This window comes from Fukomys damarensis, unplaced genomic scaffold (genome assembly GCF_012274545.1).
Source record: "Fukomys damarensis isolate Sample0158 unplaced genomic scaffold, DMR_v1.0_HiC HiC_scaffold_36, whole genome shotgun sequence".
Taxonomy (NCBI): domain Eukaryota; kingdom Metazoa; phylum Chordata; class Mammalia; order Rodentia; family Bathyergidae; genus Fukomys; species Fukomys damarensis.
In genome coordinates, this window is record NW_022900948.1 from 47,720,939 (window position 1) to 47,742,322 (window position 21,384).

General features: G+C 60.1%; 1 protein-coding gene and 1 long non-coding RNA gene across 3 annotated transcripts in view; one reads left to right on the forward strand and one right to left on the reverse strand.

Annotated features, from left to right (window-relative positions):
- The window catches only part of LOC104851641, a 4,859-nt gene extending 4,115 nt beyond the window's left edge, over positions 1-744 (reverse strand). The window contains exons 1-2 of one of the 2 annotated variants that reach the window (XR_777257.2): positions 654-744; positions 395-561 (exon numbers count right to left, since the gene is read on the reverse strand). This is a non-coding gene — a long non-coding RNA (uncharacterized LOC104851641). Of the gene's footprint in view, positions 1-394 lie in introns of both variants that reach the window. The other variant, XR_777256.2, reaches the window with a different exon arrangement.
- A 16,732-nt stretch (positions 745-17,476) lies between these two features.
- The window catches only part of Vav2 (vav guanine nucleotide exchange factor 2), a 98,814-nt gene continuing 94,906 nt past the window's right edge, over positions 17,477-21,384 (forward strand). The window contains exons 1-3 of the mRNA XM_010608987.2: positions 17,477-17,679; positions 18,486-18,667; positions 18,894-18,973. Of these exons, the coding sequence (XP_010607289.1) occupies positions 17,477-17,679; positions 18,486-18,667; positions 18,894-18,973 (465 nt within the window). The remainder of the gene's footprint in view (positions 17,680-18,485; positions 18,668-18,893; positions 18,974-21,384) is intronic.

Here is a 21,384-nt window from a genome sequence, read left to right on the forward strand (position 1 = left end):
GGGCCAGGGGCGCTGGGGGAGCAGGACGCCGCCCCCGTCTTGGCGTCGCCCCTCCTGGCCAGAATTGGGGGGCAAGCCGCCCCCTAGGGAGTACCCGGCGCTTCCTTAAGGTGGCCTTTGTCGCGGCAGAGGCACGCGGGTAGCCGCAGGGCCAGGGAGGAAAATGTCCGCTCCTCTGGTCGCAGCCGCTTTTCTTGGCCCCTTCGAGGGAACTTGAGTGGAGTTAAGCAGAACCGGGGCTCGTGGACTCCCCCCGCGCGCTTTGAAGGTGTCCCTGGATGCAAGGGCGGGTCAGCCCCAGGCCCGCTGTCTAGATAGCCCCTGTCCCCGCGCCCAGAGCAAGCCCGAGTGGACAGCGGCCATTCTTGTGGACTTCGGGAATGAAGTGAGTCACCCTGGATCCCACAGCTCCAGCGGCGCCGGCCTCTGCCCTCCTTGGTGTCGGCCCTTCTGGGCGGCTAGGGCCCTGCTCTGGGGTGGATGACAAAGGCGAGCCCTGCGGGGCGGAGAGGAGCGTGCAGAGGCGATATTCCGGGAGTCTGGGAGAGGGAGTCTCGGTGCCTGCATGCACAACGTTGGGGACAGCGCGGGGTCAGACACCGCCTTCACTGTGTCTGCCCCTCTGGTCTGTCTGCACAGCTGAAGAGACTCACCCGCTGTGGCTGGGCCAGGGCGGCTGCCCCTTGCACGGCTGGGCACTGACTGCAAAGAGGCTGAGGCGGGCACAGGCCAGGGTGGGTGGAGGTAGGGAGGAGCTCAGCCTGGCCTGCAGGCGCAGAGTTCTCCGGCTGCTGTGTGACAGGAGGAGGGGATCCTGGCTGTGGCCGGAGGTTCTACTTTAGTCCCTGTGCTAGAAGTTCCCACCAGAGACACCTGAGGTGGCAGGAATGGGCAGTCCTGGCGCCAACACAGTCCCCTTGAGCCCCCAGCCTGGCCCCAGTAGAGGGTGCTGAAGGGGGCTAGGGAGACTCAGATGGGCGTGTGACCAAGGGGCCACATGTGCAATTCATTGAATACTGGCTGTCATCTCCCATGAGGGAGGCAGCACTGTGAGGTCCTCAGTTTCCCGCGGTAACCACCTTGTGGCAGTGTGTTTGCTTAGAGAAGGCTCCCGGTGTCCTTGGCACAGTTGGCGAGTTGGGGCCTCACCTGGACACCAGTGCTGGCACGTGCCGCCCTTGTGCGTAGGGCATACCTTGTCCTCTATTCTCTCGTCTTGCATGTAGGGAAGAATCAGTCCCTGTGGTCTTTGTGCGTCCCTTGCCAGCTCAGGGACGGCTGCAGGCGACCAGGGCGTGCCAGGTGGTCCCATCTACACACTCACAGAAAATAAACACGTTCCTGGGCCGCATGCAGGTGGCCGCCGGACCTCACGCCTCTAGCTGGCCGCCCTTGGACGTGTGGGAAACCCACTTTCTTCTGGGCGGAGGGAAGGTGTCAGATGTCATCTTCATCCGTGGCAGGCGGGTCACAAGGGAAACACGGCTGCCCTCTCACCTGTGCCGCCTGGATGCCACCTGATCCCCAGGAGGGGCTGCCCTGATTTGATTCGTAGATGGGACAGTTTGGGAGACTCACTCTGCTCACCTGAGTAGTAAGTGGCAAAGCTAACAGAGGAGCTTCCTCGGCTGTTGAAATAAATCCTGCCCTCAGACCCTTCCAGGGCTCTCTCGAGCCCTGCTGGCTTTCTGACTCCCTGTCCTGTGTGGTTCCTGCCTCTTTCTCCAGACAGCTGGGGCAGGAGGTCATCTGGATGCTCTGCGGGGTCCCTCTTCTGGGCACAGCTGGCTGCCCCTTTCTCCTTGTCATGGAGGTACACAGGGACTGGCCCAGCTCTAAGGCTGGTCTCATGTACCACGCTAGAATGCCACAGGGTTCCACGGTGACATCCTATCCTGTTTTCTGAGGATTTGGAGTTCCCCTCCCGCTTTATCTCAGCCCGGTTATTGGCCTAGAGGAGCCTCTTAACAGTGTGCTGTCTCTGAGCTCCTGCTGTATGCAGATCTGGGGACTAGGAGACGCCACTGAGAGGCCCCCACTGCCTGCTTTGTTGGGTCCCCCTGAAGTGGGCAGGATGCAGTTTTTTTCAGAGTGGCTGGAAGCCACCCTGGGTTTAATTGAGCTAATTAGGGTGGCCACAATCTGCTCCTGAGGAAGGGCCAGGCATCTGGGGTGCTGTCCCAGCAGCCAATGTTGCCCTGTGGTGGCCACTTCCGGGGACCATCCAGCTCGGTCTTGCCCATATCACCCCGGTGTCTGCTTCTCACTGGTCACTGGTGGCCACTCTGCAGAGCAGAGCAGAGCAGACTGGGCTCACACTCCCACCCTGGCTGTCCCTTCTGTGTCCCTTTTCCATCCGTGTCTGTCACGTGCAGTGTCCTGGCTGGAAGATCTCCCCACTTGCAGCCTGGTTCTTCATGGGGAGCCGGCTCGGGGTCCCTCCTCCAGAAGCCCCCCCCGATTTCTCTCTCAGGCCTCCGAGGCTGCACACGGTCCAGTTGTGCATGCCTTGTCCTGTCCACCCGGGCGACTGCAGTGGGGCCATCGAGTACAGAGGCTTCCTGTGGCCAAGGTTCACCATGTTGGGGTTCTGGGGTGCAGAGAAGGGGACAAAGGGAGGCTAAGTGCAACAAGGCACTTTTTCTCTTTGGGTAGAGTTTCTTTTTTTTTTAAATTTGCGAACAGCTCAGGCTCTAGGAAGTTCCCAAACAAATAACTTGCAGGTGAGTCGGTGGCTCCCCGTTTCCTTCCAGCCTCTCTCTGCCTCTCTTGATTTCTGTGACCTTGACACTGGAAGGTCATGGACTCTTTGCAGCTCTCTCCCCCTTTGCGGCTGTGGAGGGACCTGGATGCCTCAGATTTGGGCTCTCACCTGCAGGGTGGCCCAAGAATCGATTAGCTGTGTCCCATCGCCAGGACTTGAGTTTAATTTCTCCACGAGGACGGGTTGAGCCAGTCTTTGTTGTGACCCCCTTAAAGACTCTTTGAGAGGATGTCAGTGGGATTTCTCCCTTTGCCTCCCTCCTCTTCCTCTTCTCTCCTCTTCCGCTTTCCCTCTCTTCCTTCCCTCCTTCCTTTTTACTTCTTTTCCCCTCCCAGTTTGGACTGTTGCCTGTTTCATTTCATCGGTGTGATCTGCCACTGTGGTTACTTATCTGGGGTGCGGTGGCCTCGGGCCAGCGGCGGGGACTGCCCTGGCTCCTGTCCCCGGCCCCTTCTGCCCCTCCCTGGCCCTTGCCGACTTCTGACATGAGATGTTCCAGGCTCTTTTCGTGTTTCTCTTTGTCCTGGCTAGGAATTGGCTGTTTCTCCAAAGAGCACTGCTTGCTTGGTAGTGGAGGGGGAGTTTAGAAGCCAAGGTCAGTTGAGGGGTGTTCAGGGCTCCTGGGCTGTTCCTGGTTCCAGGCCCTGTCATTGTCACACCTGGGAATGAGAATATAGGTGTGCACACACGCGTGTGTCTGTGTAACACATATATGCCCATATGTATCACCTGTGTGCTTGTTTCTCATCATACCAGCACTACCAAATAGAAGTGTAGCATGACTGCCTCTGTCTTTAGACACGTTGGGGCCAAGTTCTGTGACTTATTCCGGTACGCCGAGGCAGGAGGATTACAAGTTGGAGGCCAGTCTAGCAAGTTAGACCCTTTTGCAAAATTAAAAAACAAAAGAGGGGGCAGGGGATTTAGCTCAGTGGTTTCACCTCCTGCCTCACAAGTGCAAGGACCCGACTTCAATGCCTGGTACCCCCCAAAAAAAGGGGGTGCCAGGAATGTAGCTCAGTGGTAGAACACTTGACTAGCGTGTGTGAGGGCTTGGGCTCAATTCCTAGCACTGCCAAAAAAAAAAAGTTTTAAGGCCAGTGATGTAGCTCAGTGGTGCCAGGCCTGCCTGGCAAGTGCATGGTACCGGGGGAAAAAAAATTGTAGTGGTCATATTAAAAAAGTAAGAATGTGTAATACTGATTTTAATAACGTGATTTACTTAACCAATGCAGCCTGAACCTTCGAGGTGAAAATCAGATCTTTGGTGGTGCTGACATGTCACTCTTTTTACAGGTAGAGCACAGGTGTACCTGTCCCATGAAAACACAAGCACACACCTGGGGCGTCACAGTGTCACACGGGGAGGTTGCATAGGAAACCTGTCTGAAGAGGCTCGTTGGAGACAGTAGTGAAATGAGGCTGAGGAGCCCTGATTTCCCAGAGTTCCTGTTTCTCCCTGGTGGGGCTGTGTGGCTGTGGTAAGGGCTTGTCTGGGGGGCCGGGTCCCGAGACTGTGGTCAGGAGCCACCGAGGAGATGAGTGTGAAGTCTGCCCGGGCTGCAGAGGGCGGAGCCTGGCACCCTCGTGGGTGTATGGACCCAGAGAACCGGCTGTGGGCTGGACCAGGAAGAGCCAAGGAGGCCAGTGTGGGCCTCGCAGAACCGGGAATGGGGCTGAGCTGCCCTGGACGCAACCCTGCTGGGGCTGCTTGTCCTGTGGAAGGCCACTGCTCTGGCCTGGGCCGTGACCCTGGGCTGCCCGCTCTGAGGTCCTGGCATTGGTCCCTTCCCCGGGTCAGCTGTCTGGGCCACGCTCTGAGCTGGCGGTGCAGGTCTGGGTAGGGGCAGTGCTGCAGGCTGGGTCAGCTGTGTCTGCAGCCGGCCTCTGTCTGACTCACCTGGCCCCGGGTCTCTCTCTGCAGAGGGAACGTGGTGGGTTCTGTGCCTAGACTGGCCCTCCTCAGTGCTCTGGGCACAGGGACTGTGCAGAGTTTCACAGAATTTCCACGCCAGCATATTATTTCTTTGTCCTCCACTGATTTAATCATGTAAAGAGCATTATGTTCAAAGCCATGAAGACCTAAGCATTGAGCCCCACAGGCTGCCCCAGGCTGTCCTTCCCCCTGCAGTGTCCTGTAGCCAGCCTGGTCCCCTGGATCATCTGTGCTCAGCCACACCCAGCATGTGGCGCGGACCCCACTTGGTCATCCCTACCTAGGTGCCCCCTTCTGGTGCCCCCTCTGCGTCGCCCCCGCCCCTGGCGCTCCAGTGTCAGCCTCTAGGCTGTCCCAGGGGTTCCCAGTGCCAGCCCCTGCCCTTTGGCCCCTCATGGACTCCCTTTTCCCTTTCTTTCTGCCTGGCTCCTATAGCCCTCTGCCTAGAGCTTTCCTGCCCCCTTACCAGCTCTGGTTGCCAGGAGGGCTCCCGGTCCCTTCCTGGCCCTTTCCCTGTGCTTTGCATTGTCTGTGTTTATCCCCAAAGCCCTCAGCACAGGCTGGGCAAACAGGAAGTGTCAGATGAGAGGAGAGCAGAGCTTTGTGCTTGTGCCGAGAGCCACTTTAATGACCTCGCCCTTCAGCCCTGCGCCTGGGATGCGGTGGCCACCGACAGGTCATCAGAGATACCTGCCCTAATGAGCTGCTCGAGTGGCCACAGAGGTTCCCCTAGGTCAGTCTTACGTGAGATGACAGTGGCCACCTGAAGCTGTCAGGAGGATCTAGAGTGAAAATGTGGGGCTGTCTCAGAATCCTGTGCCTGTGCCACAGGCCTGGGTGGCTGTTCCGTCACTCCCGCAGGTGGACACGGCCCTCGCTTCCTTCCTGTGGCATCTGGAATTGGGGCCCCAGCAGCAGCTGCTTGCCTTCATCCCCCACTGGCTCCCCGTGCAGTGTGGTGCACAGGAGGGCTCTGTCCCTGCCCCTGTCCCTGACCCTCCCACCTGTCTGCAGGAGACTCCTTGCCCCAGGGGAGCGACACAGTCCTGGCCACACTTCATTCTGAGATGGCTGCGGGGACCTGAGATGTCACTCCAGGGCCCCGGGCAGACCAGAGCCTGCCGTTGTCCAGGATGTCGGATAAAGGATGAAGGAGCCTTGCATCCTTGCTCTGCTGCTTCTCAGCAGTGGCTCCTGGGCTGGGTGGGTAGGAGAGGAGACTGCAGGCTTTGCTGTTGCTGTGGGTCAGCTCTCTGACAGCCCCTGAGCCTTGGGTGACTGCTGGAGGTGGTGGCCGAGCCCCAGAGCCAGGAGGGAGTGGGTGGAGGGGATAACTGCCACCTACAGTTGGGGCTGGGTTGGCTCCTGGGGACAGGTGTGCCTGTGCAGGGTGGTTCTATGCGGGTCAAAGCCTCCTGGTTTGTCTTGGGAGGGTTTGGTGGCTGGGTTGGGTGGGTCTGCTCTGGTCACTGCATGGGGAAGGGACAGCGAGGGGTGGCCCAAGGTTCACTGCTCAGTGGGTTGAGGGTTCTCCCAGCCAGGGCTCACCTCTTGCCCTGGGCGCTCAGGTGACTCGTCATACATGGGGCCCCATTGTATGCAGGTGAGCAGGGTGGGTAGGGAGCCGGCACCCAGCGAGCCACGAGGGTCCCTGGCCTGTCTTGTCTGCTGCATCTGTCGTCTCCTTGCCCGTTGGCAGAGCACCTGCTGCTGGGCGTTGGGACACAGAGGTGTGGGCGCCTGGGTATGGCAGACCCGGGGTGTGTTGGGGGAGAAAACAGAAAGGAAGAGGCCAGGCTGCTGTCTGGCAGCGCATCCTCAGGGCTGGCTTCCTGTCCGTTGGTGGCCCATGCCTTTCTCCTTGTGTGCCGTGTCCTTGTCCAGCCCTGGCCCCAACCGAGGCTTAGGTGCAGCTCAGCAGGGGTTCTGGGGTGGGCGGGCTCCGTGCTCCGGGCCCTCGTTCTCTGCCAATGGAATTCCCCTGCACGCTTGCTGTCTTCCCAGTCAACATCCTCTGCTGAGTTCCATCAGCCACGCCACATCCGTCCTCCCCGCCCACTTGGGGGCGGAGTGTCCCCACCAGAGGTGGGGACCCACTGTCCATCCTGGACCCGGCCTAGAGCAGTCAGGCAGGGGACGCCTGGCCCCACGTCCCTGGGTCAAGACTTGGGCTGGGGTTGAATCCGCCTTCCATTTCTCGGCCGCCCTGTGGCATGTCTCTGTGCCCTGCTTCCTCTCTGCAGACAGGCCCTTCTAAGAGGGGCCCAGAGCTCCGAGCCCAGTGCCTGCTGGGGAAAGCTGTTTGGAGCTGGGGACTTTCCCCTCCACACCCTCCCTGTGGCATGCAAGCTCACTGAAGACCCGGGGTCCCTGAGTGCACCCATGGCCCGTCCAGAGAGGGGATCCATGTGCCCGGGAACAGAGGCTGCAGGGTGATGGGGGGTGAGGGAGGCAGGGGTCTCTCCCCTTTCTTTCATGCCATGAACTTCAGCAGGTTTCTTTCTTTTTTTTTTGTTGTTTTTTGAGACAGGGTCTCACTATGTAGTTGAGACTGGCCTGGAACTCACTATGTATCCCAGGCTGGTCTCAAACTCATAGCATCCTCCTGCCTCAGCCTCTCGATTCTTCTTTTTTTTTTTGGTACCAGGGATTGAACTGGGGACGTTGGGCTTTCAGGCAGGCGGTAGCACCACTGAGCTAAATCCTCAGTCCTCCAGCAGGTTTCTTCTCCGAGTTTCCTGGGCCTGTGCTGGTTGCTCTTGCTCACAGTGGTATTGGGGTGCAGTGGGTGACGGTGTGGCCATGCTGGGTGCCTAAGAGTGGATCATGAGGTTCAGTGTCCCTGGGCGCTGGGGGCCTCACCCTAGTGCCTCATCTGTGTTCCTTGCACGTGCTATCCATGTCTTGCTTGTTGTTCCAGGGCTGAGCTACCTTGGAGGTAGCTACCTGCAGGTTCCCTTGTTCCCCCAGGATCGGGTTCCCAGACGCTTCCTCTGTTTCCTCCTTGATTTGGCACCTTCCAGGTGGTGGCCGGGAGGAAGCCCCCTCACCCAGGCTTGGTGGGCACTGAGCTCCGGGCTCACCTGCTCCAGGTCTGGGTCCGGTGGCTTCAGCTGTGATGGGGGTGTCCCTTCAGTGAGGCTGTCCTACTTGGGCTCTGCATCCCTGGGAGGATAACCCAGGCCTCCGTGCCACATCTCTAATCACCCTGGGAGGCCTCGCCGCTGGCAGGCCCGATTTTAGGGCTCCCGAGGTGGGTGTCTGGAACTGCGGTAGAGGTTTGCTTTTAATAAGGATGCGCGTTTCCTTGGGAATGCACAGTTGTTCTACACTGGCTAATGATGTGATGTCGGTGATGTCTGGGGTGGCGGGTGGCAGGGCTGGCATGATCCATGAGCCTCCCCTCAGCAGTGTGAAAGCCTTCGAGCATGTGCATGCGTGTGCATGTGTGTGTGCGTGTGTGAGCCGGTCTGGCTGGCCCCTGCAGCCTGGGGTGGTTTCCAGGCCAAGGCATGGGGGTGTCATGAGTGTGGTGAGTCACGGAGGACTCGGGTCAGGAGGCTGGGCCTGGTCCCTCCAAGCTGTGTGGAGGGTGGAGCTGCCCCATCCTTTGGTGGTTTGGGGGCTTGGGCCCGCTCACAGGCTCTGAAGGCCCACACTTTGCCCGGAGAGTTCTGTTACAGGATGGGGAGCTGCTTTGGTGCCGGGGACAAGCCTGGCCCATGTGGCCTGGGCATGGCATGTGATGTTAACAGCTGCAACTGTGGCTGTGGCCCAGCTCCTGGGCTACATCCACCCTCCATGTTGGGTCCCCACTTGTGGTTGTTCCGGGGAGCGTGGGAACAGCTTGTACAGGGGCCGGCGTGTCCCAGCCGTGTGTCGCCTCCCTGGTGGAGTGGCTCTGGGCCTCAGCCTTCCTGTGTCTGCCCTCTGTGGCTCTGACACACAAGCTGGCACCGGGCTGCTCCCTGGGGGGCGGGCAGGCGGGCAGCAGGTCCTGTGGGACAGTTGTTCATATCAAAGGGGTGCCAGGAGCACCTGGACCCCTGGGGTCCTTGGGCCCAGAGATGTCACCTGCCACGCCGTGCAGGCTGCAGTCCTTTAGACCTGGCAGGCACAGCGTCCTGCAGCCCCTCAGAGCAGTGACTGCAGGCCTCCTTCTGACGGCTCTGGACACCAAGGCCCGGTGCATGTGAGAGGGTGGGCTGGCCCGGACCTCGCCGCCGCACCCTGTCTCAAGAGGTGCCAACTGGCACCCGGATGCCAGGATTTGTTCCTGTCTAAACACTTCCATCCATAATTCATGCGCTGGCAACTGCTTTTTTTTCTGAACTCGTGTGTAATAAAAATCTTTTTTCACAAAAGGGAAGATAGAATGTCTGTCTTCTACCACTCCCTCCTCATGCAAATAAACCTCGGGAGGGACCGGCCTGTCATCTCTTTGGGTGTATTTTGTGGTAATTTAGCTGCTTAAATGAAACATCTGTTAGCTGGTGAGGCCCAGGGAGAATGGGCTGTAGTTGCCGCCAGAGGAGGGCAGAGCATGGTGGGGTGCTGGCACCGGGAGGGTGCGGCCCAGAGGGGTGCCCCTGTCCCTGAGGACGCCGGAGCTGGGGTGGGCTGTGAGGTGTGACGCTGCATCTCCACCCGCCTCACAGGACCAGTGGCTGCAGTAGGGTGTCCTTCAGGGAGAGGGAAGGGCGCCCCGGTGTGGGGATCAGGGCCCACCGAGGACGTGGTTGTGTGGCTCGTGGACAGGCTTCTTTATTTTCTGTCCTGCGGGAGGGCTGAGTGCCATAGGGTGAGGGCTCGAGAGCACCGCAGCAGCCCTGGCTCCCAGCAAGCCCTCCTCGTGGTGGCTGGGTCCTGTCCTTTCTTTGGAAATGGCTCTTTATGTGACATGCATTCGCGGCCTGACAGGAATGGTTTCATCTTTGTGGTCGGCTGTGTAGCGTAACGGTCAGCAGAGACCAGTGGGTGAGCCCTGGCCTGTCCTTCGAGGACCCTGCAGCCTCTGGGGAGGGGAGGCACTGCAGGGCCAGTAGGTGCTGAGGTGGGGTGCAGGCCTCTCTGTAGGTTGCGGGAGGTGACAGGAACGGGCCCTGTCTTGAAGGAGGCAGGGAGGCAGGGCAGTGAACAGTCAGATGGGTGCCTGTACCATGTGGCACCAGGAGCCCAAGGCAGAGAGAACTTGGTGTGCTTGGGTGTACTGCATGAGAGGGCCGTCTGCAGTCTGGGGGGTGGATGTGTTCGGGCTCCCGGTCGAGGGCAGAGGGAGTGCAGAGAAACAGGCCCCGGATGGGCTCGACACGGGTGACAGGGTCCGGGCCGGGTGTGGGCTGCGCGGAGACGGGGGACCAGGCTCTGAGCTCTCAGCTGCTTTCCTGTCTTTGTGGTGTGGATCGTGGTTGGTGTCCAGGTTTGCTGGTCCTGGGGGCTGTGACACCAACCCCAGCCTGGGTGGCCCCACTCAGCAGCCTCTTGCCCCTGTCCTGGCTCTTCCTCATGGCCTTCATCGTGTTCTCTGCTGCACCAACCAACAGCAAAGCCTGGGGTTGACATCTGAGGCCTCCTTTATTGCTATTGATCCGGTAAAGCTTTAATCAGGAAATGACTCACAGGGTGCAGTTGGGACCCGAGCTAACCTCACCGTTTCCTCAGCTGGGAGTGATGGTGAGGCTCGGGGACTGGGGGAGTCTAGAGCCCTCGCGCCAGCTGCATGGCCGACACCCTCATGGCCCAGCTCCTCCACTGTCCTGGCCTGGGGCCTCCAGGAGTGAACCCCGACTGGGCCTGGCCCACCCACTTCTCTCTTCCTCTGCAGAACTGAGTCTTTGAGCCTCATACTTTTTGTGGGTTTCGGTTTTCCAAAGGCTCTTTAAAATGTACTTCTATGCAATTAGTCGTGAAGACAGGCATAGCAAGTGCCACGTGTGTGCGCGCATGTGTGTGCTTTCCTTTATGTACTTACCTGTACTTTTTAGCTTACAAGTCCTCTTACCACCTGAAGGAGAGCTCCTGCCAGTTACCTGCTGTGTGCCTTGTTTTATTTGTAGATTGGGGGCTGTGCCATACTTAATTTGTGGAACCAGCTCTCCCCTCCATATCTTTCTTCCTATGTACCTGATTTTACAGATTCTGCAACTGTTAGGGTGGGTGACCAACTTGACTGGCTTTAGGAGCCCCTCAGGATTGGTGGAACACATTTGTGGGTGTGTCTGGGTGGGTCATGGAGGTACGGCCTTGGGGGAGGGTCTGTGTGACCCCAGGCCCTTTGGCCTCGCTCCTGCCTTAGGGCCGCTGACCACGGACTGAATCCTCTGAAACCATGAGCCCGATGAACCCTCTCCTCCTGTAAGTTGTGGTGTCAGGTATTGTGTCCCAGGGATAGGAAGGCTGACGAGAACGCAGATGCGTCTGAAATCAGGTGTCTTAGAGCTGTGTCACCAGTTTCATAAGCAGGGTCCCCTGTGCCTAAGTCATGCCTGCCTCACATCTGATGTACCTTGGCTGAGACAACTTGAAACATTTCACAGTTCAGTGTCTGCTGGCACCTGAAGTTCCAGAGGTGACGTAGCGCTCCCATTGAGGAGGCCTGTCCTGCTGCCCTGCGTGGGAATGGCCACGAGAAACACTGCAGGTGGCACGAGCAGGCCTCGGGCTGACTCCAGCATGGGCTCATCTCGCGGGCCCTGTTGACAGCCTGGCTCCTGAGGACAGGCTCCTTGGGTGCCGTGCCCGCCTGCTGGCTGTCCTCGTGTCCAGGGGCGGGTGGAGGGCCAGCCTTCTTCCCAGCTCTGCCTGTCCCTAGGGTGGGTGCTGGGGGCTGTCCCTTCCTCGTCCCTCTGCCTGAGTGAGGCCTTGATCCCAGCTGTTCGGCAGGGTTATAGGGAGCCGCTGCTTCTCCCTGTGGTGTCCCTTCCCTCCACCTGGCCTCTGGCTTCCATGAGTGTGTCCAGTGGAGTGGCAGTGGCTGAAGAACACTCGGGAGGGGTGTCCCCAGCACCAAGGAGGAAGGGACACGCTGAGGTGCTGGCAGGGACTCTCATGGGGCAGGGTGTCGGGGACCCGGGGGTAGGTGGGGCTCGCGGTTAGGGTCTCCAGGTCTAAGCGTGGAAGGACCAGCCATCCAGTCCACCTCTCCTGGTGGTCAGCCAGCCTGTGTGGATGCCTTGTCCTGGCCACCCGGCCCTTGCTGTGACCTCGTGGCCAGCCTTGGGCCCTGTATCCAGAGGGTGGTGGAGGCTGTACAGACCCCAGAGAAGGAAGGGGCGGGAGTGGCAGGATCGGCTTCCCAGAGGCTGCTGCTGAGATATATCGGGGAGTTCAGCATGCAGAGGCCACGGTTGCCATGTCGAGGGACCCTGACCTTCCCAGAGCACTGTGTTGCCCGGCCTGCCTCCTCGGGGGCCCTTGGGGGCCTGGTCTGAGGGAGGGGTCCCACTCCTCTGGACTCATCAAGATCAGGGGGCCCAAGGTGTGACATTCAGCTGGTCAGGGTAACTTGTTCTTAGGGACACTTAGAGAGCGTGCAGAGGTGACTTAGAGCACGTAGGGAAGGGTGGGGAGGGGCTCGTGGCCATGACCTCGCCAAGTCTAGGGTCAGTGGGCTCATGACCTCCTGTGCATGATGCGTCCACAGAGGGTCTGTGACTCCAGCTCACCCTGCCTCCCATCCTTGCGCCCCCTGGGGCTCCTGGCGGTGCCCCCTTCTGCCCCAGCCCTTGCGCTCTGCCAGCACCCATCGCCTGGCCTGGCACAGCCAGCGCACAGTAGGGCCCAGTCGGCTTCGCTGAGGAAGACCTGGGGAGGCGCCCTGGTGCTGCAGCCTCTGCCCTCTGGGTGTGTCAGGGCCAGGCAGCACCCGCGGGCTGGCTGTCCAGGGAGGAAGGAGCCGCACCCTGAGGCAGGCACTCCCTCCTGCCTGTTGGCAGGCGTGGGAGCTGGGCCTGGTGCAGGGGAGTCTGGCTGTCCGCTCCCCATTTCCTCTGATGAGGGCCAGACATGAGGGCCAGGGTTCCTGCTCGGGATAACTGGCAGGGCCACTCAAGCAGAGGTGCTGTTCCAGGAGAGGCCTTGGGGACCCCCGTTGTAGCAGCGGGGGTCAGAGGTCCTTGGTGGCATTTGGGGTGAGTCTGTGGGTGCCAGGCTCTAGCAAGGTCCTGTGTGTCCCCAAGTGGCTCCCCAGGCTCCTTGGTGGGAACTGGGCCATGATTTGGACAGTGAGCTCTGGGACCCCCCACGTCAGGGGTGCCTGGAGCCCTGCGGGATCTGCAGAGTTCTGGGGTGATGACCTCTGCCACAGTCATAGGGCAGGGACCTGGCTGCCCACTGTGCTTGAGTCCTGTGGCAGCTGCAGCAAATGACAGCACATGTGGTGTTGTCAAGTAACACGGATTTGTTCTCTCCTGGTGCTGGGGGCCAGAACCAGGTGTGGGCTGGGCCACTCCGGCCTCCTCCATCACCCAGCCTCTTCCCCTGTCCTCAGTGGCCTCTCCTGTGTCTTCCCTGTCTGTCTCCTGGGAAGATGGTGTCTCTTTAAGAAGAGGGCTCTGCCCTGGCCCGTGACCTCCTCTTAGGAACTGGACCTTGTCCATCTTCAGGCCTGGCCTCTTCCCAGCACGGTCTGATCCGAGGCTCCAGGAGTTGGGATGTGATGTTGTCCTTTTGGGGTTCAGGTGTATGCAGTAGAGCTTCCTCCTCTTGCCCAGCTGCTCCAGGGGCGCCTGGGGCCCTCACAGGAGGCGGGGGTGACAGGCTTGGCCCAGCTTTGAGTCCCCCTCCAGCCTGGCTGGGGAGGTTCTTGGTGGCTTTGGTGGCTGGAGCTCATGTGTCTCTGGCTGTGCTGCTTTCTCTCCATCTCTCAGCTTCTGGGCTGTGGGCCCCTCTGTCCCCCAGGCTGCCCTGGCTCGCTCTGCTGCCCTTTCACTTCCCCAGGCTGCTGCCCTTTGAAAATAACACCTGGAGCCAGAATGGCAGGCGGTGACGCTCCCTCCCCTCCCCGGGTGTGACAGGGGATGAGGGGGTGGAGTTGGCCCCAGGTCCCCCAGCCCAGCCACTGTTAATGGAGCCAGAGGCCCTTGCGCGGAGGCAGTCACATCTTGTGGCCGGGAAGCTGAGGGCGCAGCACAGGCCTCCCCACCCACGCTGGCCCGGCACTGTCTGAGGCTCCCAGGTTCCTCCGTGCTCATGCAGCCTGCAGCAGCGACTTCCGGGCCACCTGCCTTGGCCCTTCCCTCTCTCCTTGTTCCCCCTCTCTTTGCCCACTTGTCCTCTTCCTTCCTGCGCTCCTCCTCTTCCCTCCCCACCCCGGCCTCCCAGCTAGGAGCCACCCACCCAGAGCTGCTGGCGGGAAAGACCCTCCGGAGTGGGTGCAGCCTCTGTAGAAGCGAAACCACAGACACCCAGTGCCTGTGGGTGGGGCCTGGAGGGGCGAGCTGGGGACCTGCCTGTGTCCTGGAGGAGAGCCACTGTCCCTCGCGTGTGCTACCCTCCTGTCAGAGCTGGACAGCGATGCCCTGGGTGGTGGCACTGTAGGGAGGCTCTTTGGTTCCGAAGTTTCCACTTTTCTTCCCCGTTACCTGGGAGCGCTGGTTTCTGCGTTGAGAGGAAGTTTATCTCATGGGCTGCCTCTTAGGCATCTTCTTTTTGGCCAGGGGACCCGCTCCGGTGCCAGGTTGGCTTCGGAGTCCCCACCTGGCTGTCCCTAAGGGGCAGGAGTGAAGGCAGAGACACTGCAGGTGGCCTTGGCAGGAGCCAGGCAGGTGAAGCGGCAGGTGGGGCAGGTGGGCAGCCTGCCCTTCTGGGCCCCAGCAGCTGTGGGCCTCCTGACCCAGCCAGCCCAGCTGTTGCTGTGCTGGAGCCCCCTCCCGGCTCCCCTGCTGCTGGAGCCGTGCTGGGCTGGTGAGACTGGAATTTCCAGCTTCTCAGTTGGTCCTGTGCTGTACTCTCTGTGGGAAGAAGGAAGGCGGATCTCTGGCTGAGGGCTGTTTCCACACTGGAGCTGCGATCCGTTCTGCTCCGCCCACACCCAGCCCAAAGTGGACGCGGCTTTTGGGAAATGCCAGAAGCCATGCTTACTGATGAGGAAAGAAACAAACAAAACAAGAAGCAACTCAGCAGTGGAAAGGCAGGGTCCCGCAGACCTGGGCCCCTCTCTCCGGGCTGGATTTGCCACTGCTCCTGAAAGAGTCAGGGACTTTCTGGATGTCTGAGGACCTCAGGCTAGGGCCCTGGGGTGGCAGGGCGTAGGTGAGGGGACCTGGGGCCATCCAGAGTCCGGTTTACAAAGCGCAGACCACCCCCACTTGGGAGGAAGACCTCTCGTTCTCCCTCTTCCTCAGAACTCTAGGGCTACTGGGTGGGGAAACAGGCTCTGAGAGGGACAGGACCTTTCCAAGTCACTGGAGAAGCCACGTGGGGCACAGAGTTCTGTCCTGTGGCCTTTGCCCCACTGGCTCCTGACTTTTGTGTAAGTCAGGCAGGAGAGGAGCAGATGAGGGTCGAGGTGCCCTATCCAGAGTCCCCAAAGCGTGGTTCCCCAGCTGGAGCAGAAGCCAGGAAAAGAGGTGACCAGAGAGGTTGTGCTGACAACCTCTGAGCCCTGACTGGGATCACAAGCCCTTTCCCACTTAAGGCTGTGAAAGGTTCCCCAGGCTCGGGGAGGATGGTGGGCCCCAGCGAGTGTAGAATCAGGACCCGTGGGGCAGGCGCTGTGCAGGAAGGAGCGGGGCCCTGACGGGTGCATGAGCCGTGGCAGGTGCTTGGGCGTAGCTGCCCGAGCCTCCTTCCCAGTGCTGCCTTCCCAGCAGGATGTCCATCCGCCCTTGGGGTCTGCTTTGCTAAACCTGCATTTACTGTGCACAAATAACTGAGACGAATGAAACCAGAGCGCCCGAGGAGCGGAGTGGTGTTTACTGCACCCGGCCTGTGTGGGGTCCAGATGGGCTCTTGTAGCTTCGTCCTCCTGCAGACGCCTCTGCTGGGCTTTCATGTGAGGGTGCAGCCCCCATGCACGGCACAGGCTCACCCACCGCCCGCTGCAGTGTGCACAGGCACCGCCCCCGTGAGGGGCTCCCCGCGAGCACAGGGCAGAGCTGTACCTTGGAGAAAGAAGTCTCGTGTCCCGTGGCACTGATGGTTCTGAGGTCTTCAAAATGTCACTTGTGGGAGGTGATGGGGTCCCCGCAGTCTTCCCAGTTCCAGCCCTTGGGCCAGTGGCAGTGGCTTCCAAGGAGGGGACTGCTTTGATCCCCTTAGCTCTGGTCCTTGAGGTGCTGCCTACCTGTGGGTCCGGTGGTCTGGGTGGCCACTGAACAGGAAGTCCCAGGGACAGTGTGGCCGGTTCAGGGGTCTGGCTGGCGCTGGACACCATGGTGTCCCTGGGGCTGCGGTCCTCATAGGCTTCCCGACTTCCATCCACCCAGGGTCCCCTGGGTTCTCTGCTCCCCAAAGACCCCCAAACCCATTTAGTGGGTGCCCGAGCATGGCCATCCCAGGTCGAGGGACCCAGCCAGGGGTAGTGTGAATGGCAGAGGGCTGGGACGGACGCTGGACTCCACAGGACTCTTGCCTCACTTTCTCCTTGCCACACTCATACATTCCTTTTGTGCAGCTTGCATGGCGTGGGGCGCAGGGCTGGGATGCAAGGGCCAAGTCACCGCTGCTCACAGACTGTGGGATCTGGGCTTCCTGCGTTCTGACTCCAGAAACCCAGAGGGAGGCCCTTCTGCCCCTTTGGGGTCCCGGTTACTTTGGGGGCTTCTTGGTGTGTCTGGCCGAATCAGTCCAGTCTCTGCCTCCATCTTCATGCTGCTTGTCTGACCCCTCCCTCTCTTTGGCACTGGAGAATGAGCCTCGGGAGCACTGAGCTACACCCCAAGTCCTTACAGATCGATCGACGATTGAGGTGCCAGGAATCAGCCCATGCCAGGCAAATGCGCTGTCATGGGCTACATCCCCAGATTCATTTTTTTGGTACCGGGGATTAAACTCAGGACCTTGAACTTATGAGGCAGGTGTCGGAACCACTGAGCTAAATCCCTGGCCCTGCCAGCCTCTTTTAAAAATTTTATTTTGAGACAGGGTTTCGATAGCTTGAGTTTGCGATTCTCCTGCCTCAGTCTCCCTCAGAGCTGGGCTGACAGGTGGAGCCTTCGGTTCCTTCTCTGCTAAGGACACTCCTCTTGGGACGCAGGCCCACTGTATCCTCTAGGATGTCCTCGAAATCCTTTACGTAGTCACATCTGCAATCCCTGTTTCTAACTCTTGTCACCGGTAAGCTTCCAGGTCAGGACATGTCTCTTGGGGGCCACCATTCAACACACTGGTGTGGGGCTGCTTGTGAACCCTGGACTCACGGCACGGAGCGTGATGGCATCAGAGGTGGCCTCTGGCATGGCTGGGTGTTGATGAGGTCATGTGTAGTGGACCCACCCAGGATCAGAGTCTGCCGTGGGAGCCACGGAGAGTTGAGGACTGCAGCCTGGGCCCTCTTGTCTGGACTCTGCCTCCAGTGCGGGGATCCCCATTTTTTGTCTCCACAACCCACATGCCCTGCCAAATAAGCTGCTCACCTCTGCCCAGGGCCTGAGAAAAGACAACAGGAGGAGGAGGGGCTAGGGTCACTGTCCCTTCTCGGGACAATCCCACTTCCCTCTTCCCCTAGACCCCTCCTTTTAAGGGTCCCACTGCCCCATTGCACTGTGCTAAATCCTTTGGCACACAACCCTTGGGGGACCTTCTAGAGTGGTCAGGGACCACTGGGGATGGCGGGGATGTCTGTGGGAATTGCTGCACTGCAGGTGATGGCTCTGAGTGGGCTCGATGTGGGCGTGGGAGCCCAGGTATCTGAGCTGAGTAGGGGCCTGGAGCACGAGGACTGCTGGGGTACAGAGGAGGCTGCTGATGGACTCTGGTCTCCAGGGGCCCAGCTGGGGCCGCCTCCCAGGGATGGGGATGGGGCTTTGCAGGTTCTCCGGTCGGGAGGTGTCCCTAGGTTACATCTGGTGTCCCCAGCAGTGGCTCTGACTCTGTGTGGCGGGTGCAGAGGGCCTCTCCAGATGAACAGTCTCTCACCCACTGCTGCCCTCCGTGGGTCCCCATGTGTGGTAGAGGGCTGCCTTCTGCCCTCCTACCTGGGGGCTCCCTACTGCAATGCCTTTTCTCCTGTATTTTCAGCATAGCTAACAAGCCTCTCTATGTCTGGAGAGCACTCTTCCGGCTTGTGCACTAAAGGGTGGAAGCTTTGACTTGGATTTCAGCGGCACAGGCCGCATGCCTGGCTGAGGTGCTGTGCCCGGCTCTGTGCGGAGCTGGGTCACCCAGGGTGCCCGGGAAGGAGGCCCTGCGCCACCTCTGAGGCCACTCCTAGAGGGGGTGGAGAGACAGAGAAGATGGAGTGGCTCGGACAAGGAGCAGTTTTCCGGATGGTTTGTGGGTGCAGGCGTGGTGGCCTGACTGCCAGGTCCCCGCAGGGAGGAGCCATAGACAACAGCAGGCGTGGCAGAGGGCAGCAGAGCTAATCTCTCCTAGAGGGGGGATTTGAACTCTGTAGCGATCAGAAGCGGCTCAGGGAAGATGTACGAGGGAGACTAGAAAAGCAATTTCCTGCTAGCTTGCAGAAAACCTTTGCTTTGGCCCTGACCTTGAAGTGCTGATACCCTGGGCCTCTCTTTATTCCTCAGGCTCAAATAAGCCATTAGCTGCTGCTGAGCCAGTCTGACAGGGTGGCTGGGGGTAGAGCAGATGCAGAGCATCCCTTTTGAACCCTGGTCTGTGACCTAGGATCCTGGCACCCTCTGGAAAGCGTGGCGGGGGTGCTGCTATGTTTGTGCTGACTGGACTGACTGATGGGGACACGGAGAGCGATCATCGTCTCCGCCCTCCGGCCACTTCCGCCTGGGAGCTTTTTGAGGTGGCTTTCTTGGTGGATCTGCCCTGGAGTGTTGAAGAGAAAGTGCTTGAAAGTGAGGATGGAGGGAGTCATCACCTGACAGCTTTGCACAGGCCTGGCAGTGTGCCTTCCTTTGACGGACGCTCAACTTTACAGCCGGGTACATCCGGGCTCTGTGGGCACCTGTGGCTACAGGCGCTCTGGTCGCACATGCTTTTTGGGGGATGTCCTGGGATTTGTAGCCCTGGGCTGGAGTTCAGGTTGTGGCTCTGGTATCAGACCTGTCAATCTGTCTCCAGGGCCCTGCCCCATCAGCCAGCTGAGCCCCTCCTCGTGTGGCCTGGAAGCCCCTCCCCTTTCACAGCACCATCTGGAGCAGGTGAGCAGGTGGCCTGTGATGCTGACGGAGCCTGTGGGGAGGGGAGAAGGGGCGGGGTGTGCACTTTAGAAAGATTGGGAAGCAGGACACAGGGCAACATTCAGCCCAGTAAAGGCTCGGGGCCCCAGAGCGCGCACCTCGAGCTCCGGCTGCCTTGTGGCCAGAGGGTGGCAGAAGTCAGGCCACACATTTGAGTCCACTTTGCCTGTCCTGTCTGGATGGTCAGGTCTCCAGGGTGGGCTCCACACTTCGTGGGTGGGTGGGGTACCGTTCTCCCTGGAGAGCAGAGACTGGGGAGAGAGGGGCCTGCAGGCCCAGAACTTGGTGCTGCTCTGTGTGCACCCCAATGGCGTGGTGTCTTCCTCCTCCTGCCTGGGGTCTGGGCTGGGCTCCCCCCAGGACTGGCCCACACCCTGGTTGACCTGGGTCCTCCCTCAGTAGGCGGGAGCTGGATGGTCCCCACCCCTAGAAAAGGATGCGAGAGAGGCTGGCTGATCGGTGACTTTAGCGGAAGACGAGCACGCTGATGACCTGGCCCTTCTTGCCGCCACTATGGGCCGACCAGGTGGTGGGGCGCTGTCTGCACCCTTGCCCGTCGCCTGTGCGGCCCCACACAGGGAGCCTGGTCCAGCTCCGGGGGGAGGGGCGGCCCGGCTCAGCCTCCCAGCCCTTCAGAGGCGGTCCAGCCCATCACATGGCTGGCTGGCTCTTTGTCCCCGCTCTGTGCGCTGCCGAGGAAATGGGCCTGAGTGAGTGGACTTAATCGTCTGGACCTAATGGAGTGTGGACACCGCGCAAATCATCCTCTGCTGCAGGCAGAGGATGGTGGGAGCTGGGTCGGATTCTTCCCAGCAGCCCAGCCATCAAGTGTCTCCGCAGACTCAGTGCTGGGGGCCTGGAGACAGTCGGGGAAACCCAGCACTGTGTGGGTGACGACAGGGGCCGCAGAGTTGGGTCTGGATGTGTTTCTATGGCTGCACCAGTCCCACCTGTTGGCTCGCTCTTGGCAGAGACGGTCTACACGTGAGGGTCTCACCTGGGCATTGGGGGCGCATGCCCTGTGCAGTCTCTGCTGCTGGGGTAATGGGTTGTTGATAGATGCCAGGGGCAGCTAAGAATGCTTTGTGGATGACTGTTTGTCTGTCTCCCAGGTGCTGTACTCTTGCTCTCTTCATGGAGCATCTGGCCAGCTTGTCACCCCAGATCACCCGTGTACCTACCGCGGGCCCCAAATTTGATCTGTTCTGACAAGCTGCACCTAACAGCAGTGATGGTGCTGTTTTAAGGGTAGATTTTTTTGGGGGGGTACTAGGATCGAACTAGGGCACTTGTGCTTGCAACAGAACCACTGAGGCAAATCCCCGGCCCTAGTGCTGTTTTAAATGGTTGTCGGAATGAGCGTGACATAAATAAAACAAGACACTAATTCATGTCACCATTTTCTATTGATTGAAGATGTCCTCTGCTGCCAGTTGGAGTTCCGGTCAGTGTGACTCCTCAACTCGGCAGCTGCCCAGGCGGCCAGTGCCGCTCCAGCGGGAAGTGCAGGGGCTGCTTGTGAGTGGCACCGAGTTGCTGAAGAGTCCTGTGCAGCTCCCTGTGTCTGGCATTCACTGGAGCCTGGCTGTTGAGCCTGTCGGGTTGGGTGTGGGAATTCCGGCTCCTCAGATGGCTGAGGTTTGGGGAGAGGTTCTTCCCTGAGTGTGGGAGCTAGGGTCCTGTCCCAGTGTTCACCGCTGTCCTGCTGGAGTGGCTATGAGTGGACAGTCGTCCGGGCTCCATCTCCGGGTGCCTGGCTGACTGTAGTGTCTCATGTCAAGGGCCCCTGCTCGTCACCCAGGAAGGGCCCAGTGTTGTAGAGGGGGCAGAATGCTTCCTGACTGTTTTACAGAGGGAGAAACTGAGGTGTGGGGTGGAGAAGGGGCTGTTGAGCAGGAGCAGTTCAGGGCACAGCCTGCGGCCACCAGGCTGTCACTGCTAGCTGTGTCCACCGTGGGGTCTGTGCTGGAATGTGGCCACGGGCCAGGGCAGGGGCTGCTCTGACGGGCAGGGTGGTCGGGCGATGCCGGCTGAGCTGCACGAGGACCCTGGTGCACTGAGGACCGGGCGGTGGTGGGGCAGGGATCTCTGGAGCCCGGCAGGGGCTTCCCTCTCCAGGGGCGCTGCAGGTGGCCTCTTGATACAGCCAGGGACACCTGAGGGCTTGAGGCCAGGCTGAGACCCGAGGGTGCCTGGCCTGGGCTCCAGTGGCAGGCCACCATCCTCTCGCCTGTTCCCGCATCTGCCCACTGGGGTTCAAAGCCGGAGTTCCTCATGGGGATGGATCCATGGTGAACGTGAAACTCCTGAATGGGATGGGCCTGTTCTGTGCAGGGGACTCAGAGGCTGGGCTTCTGCTTTGTTTTCCTAAG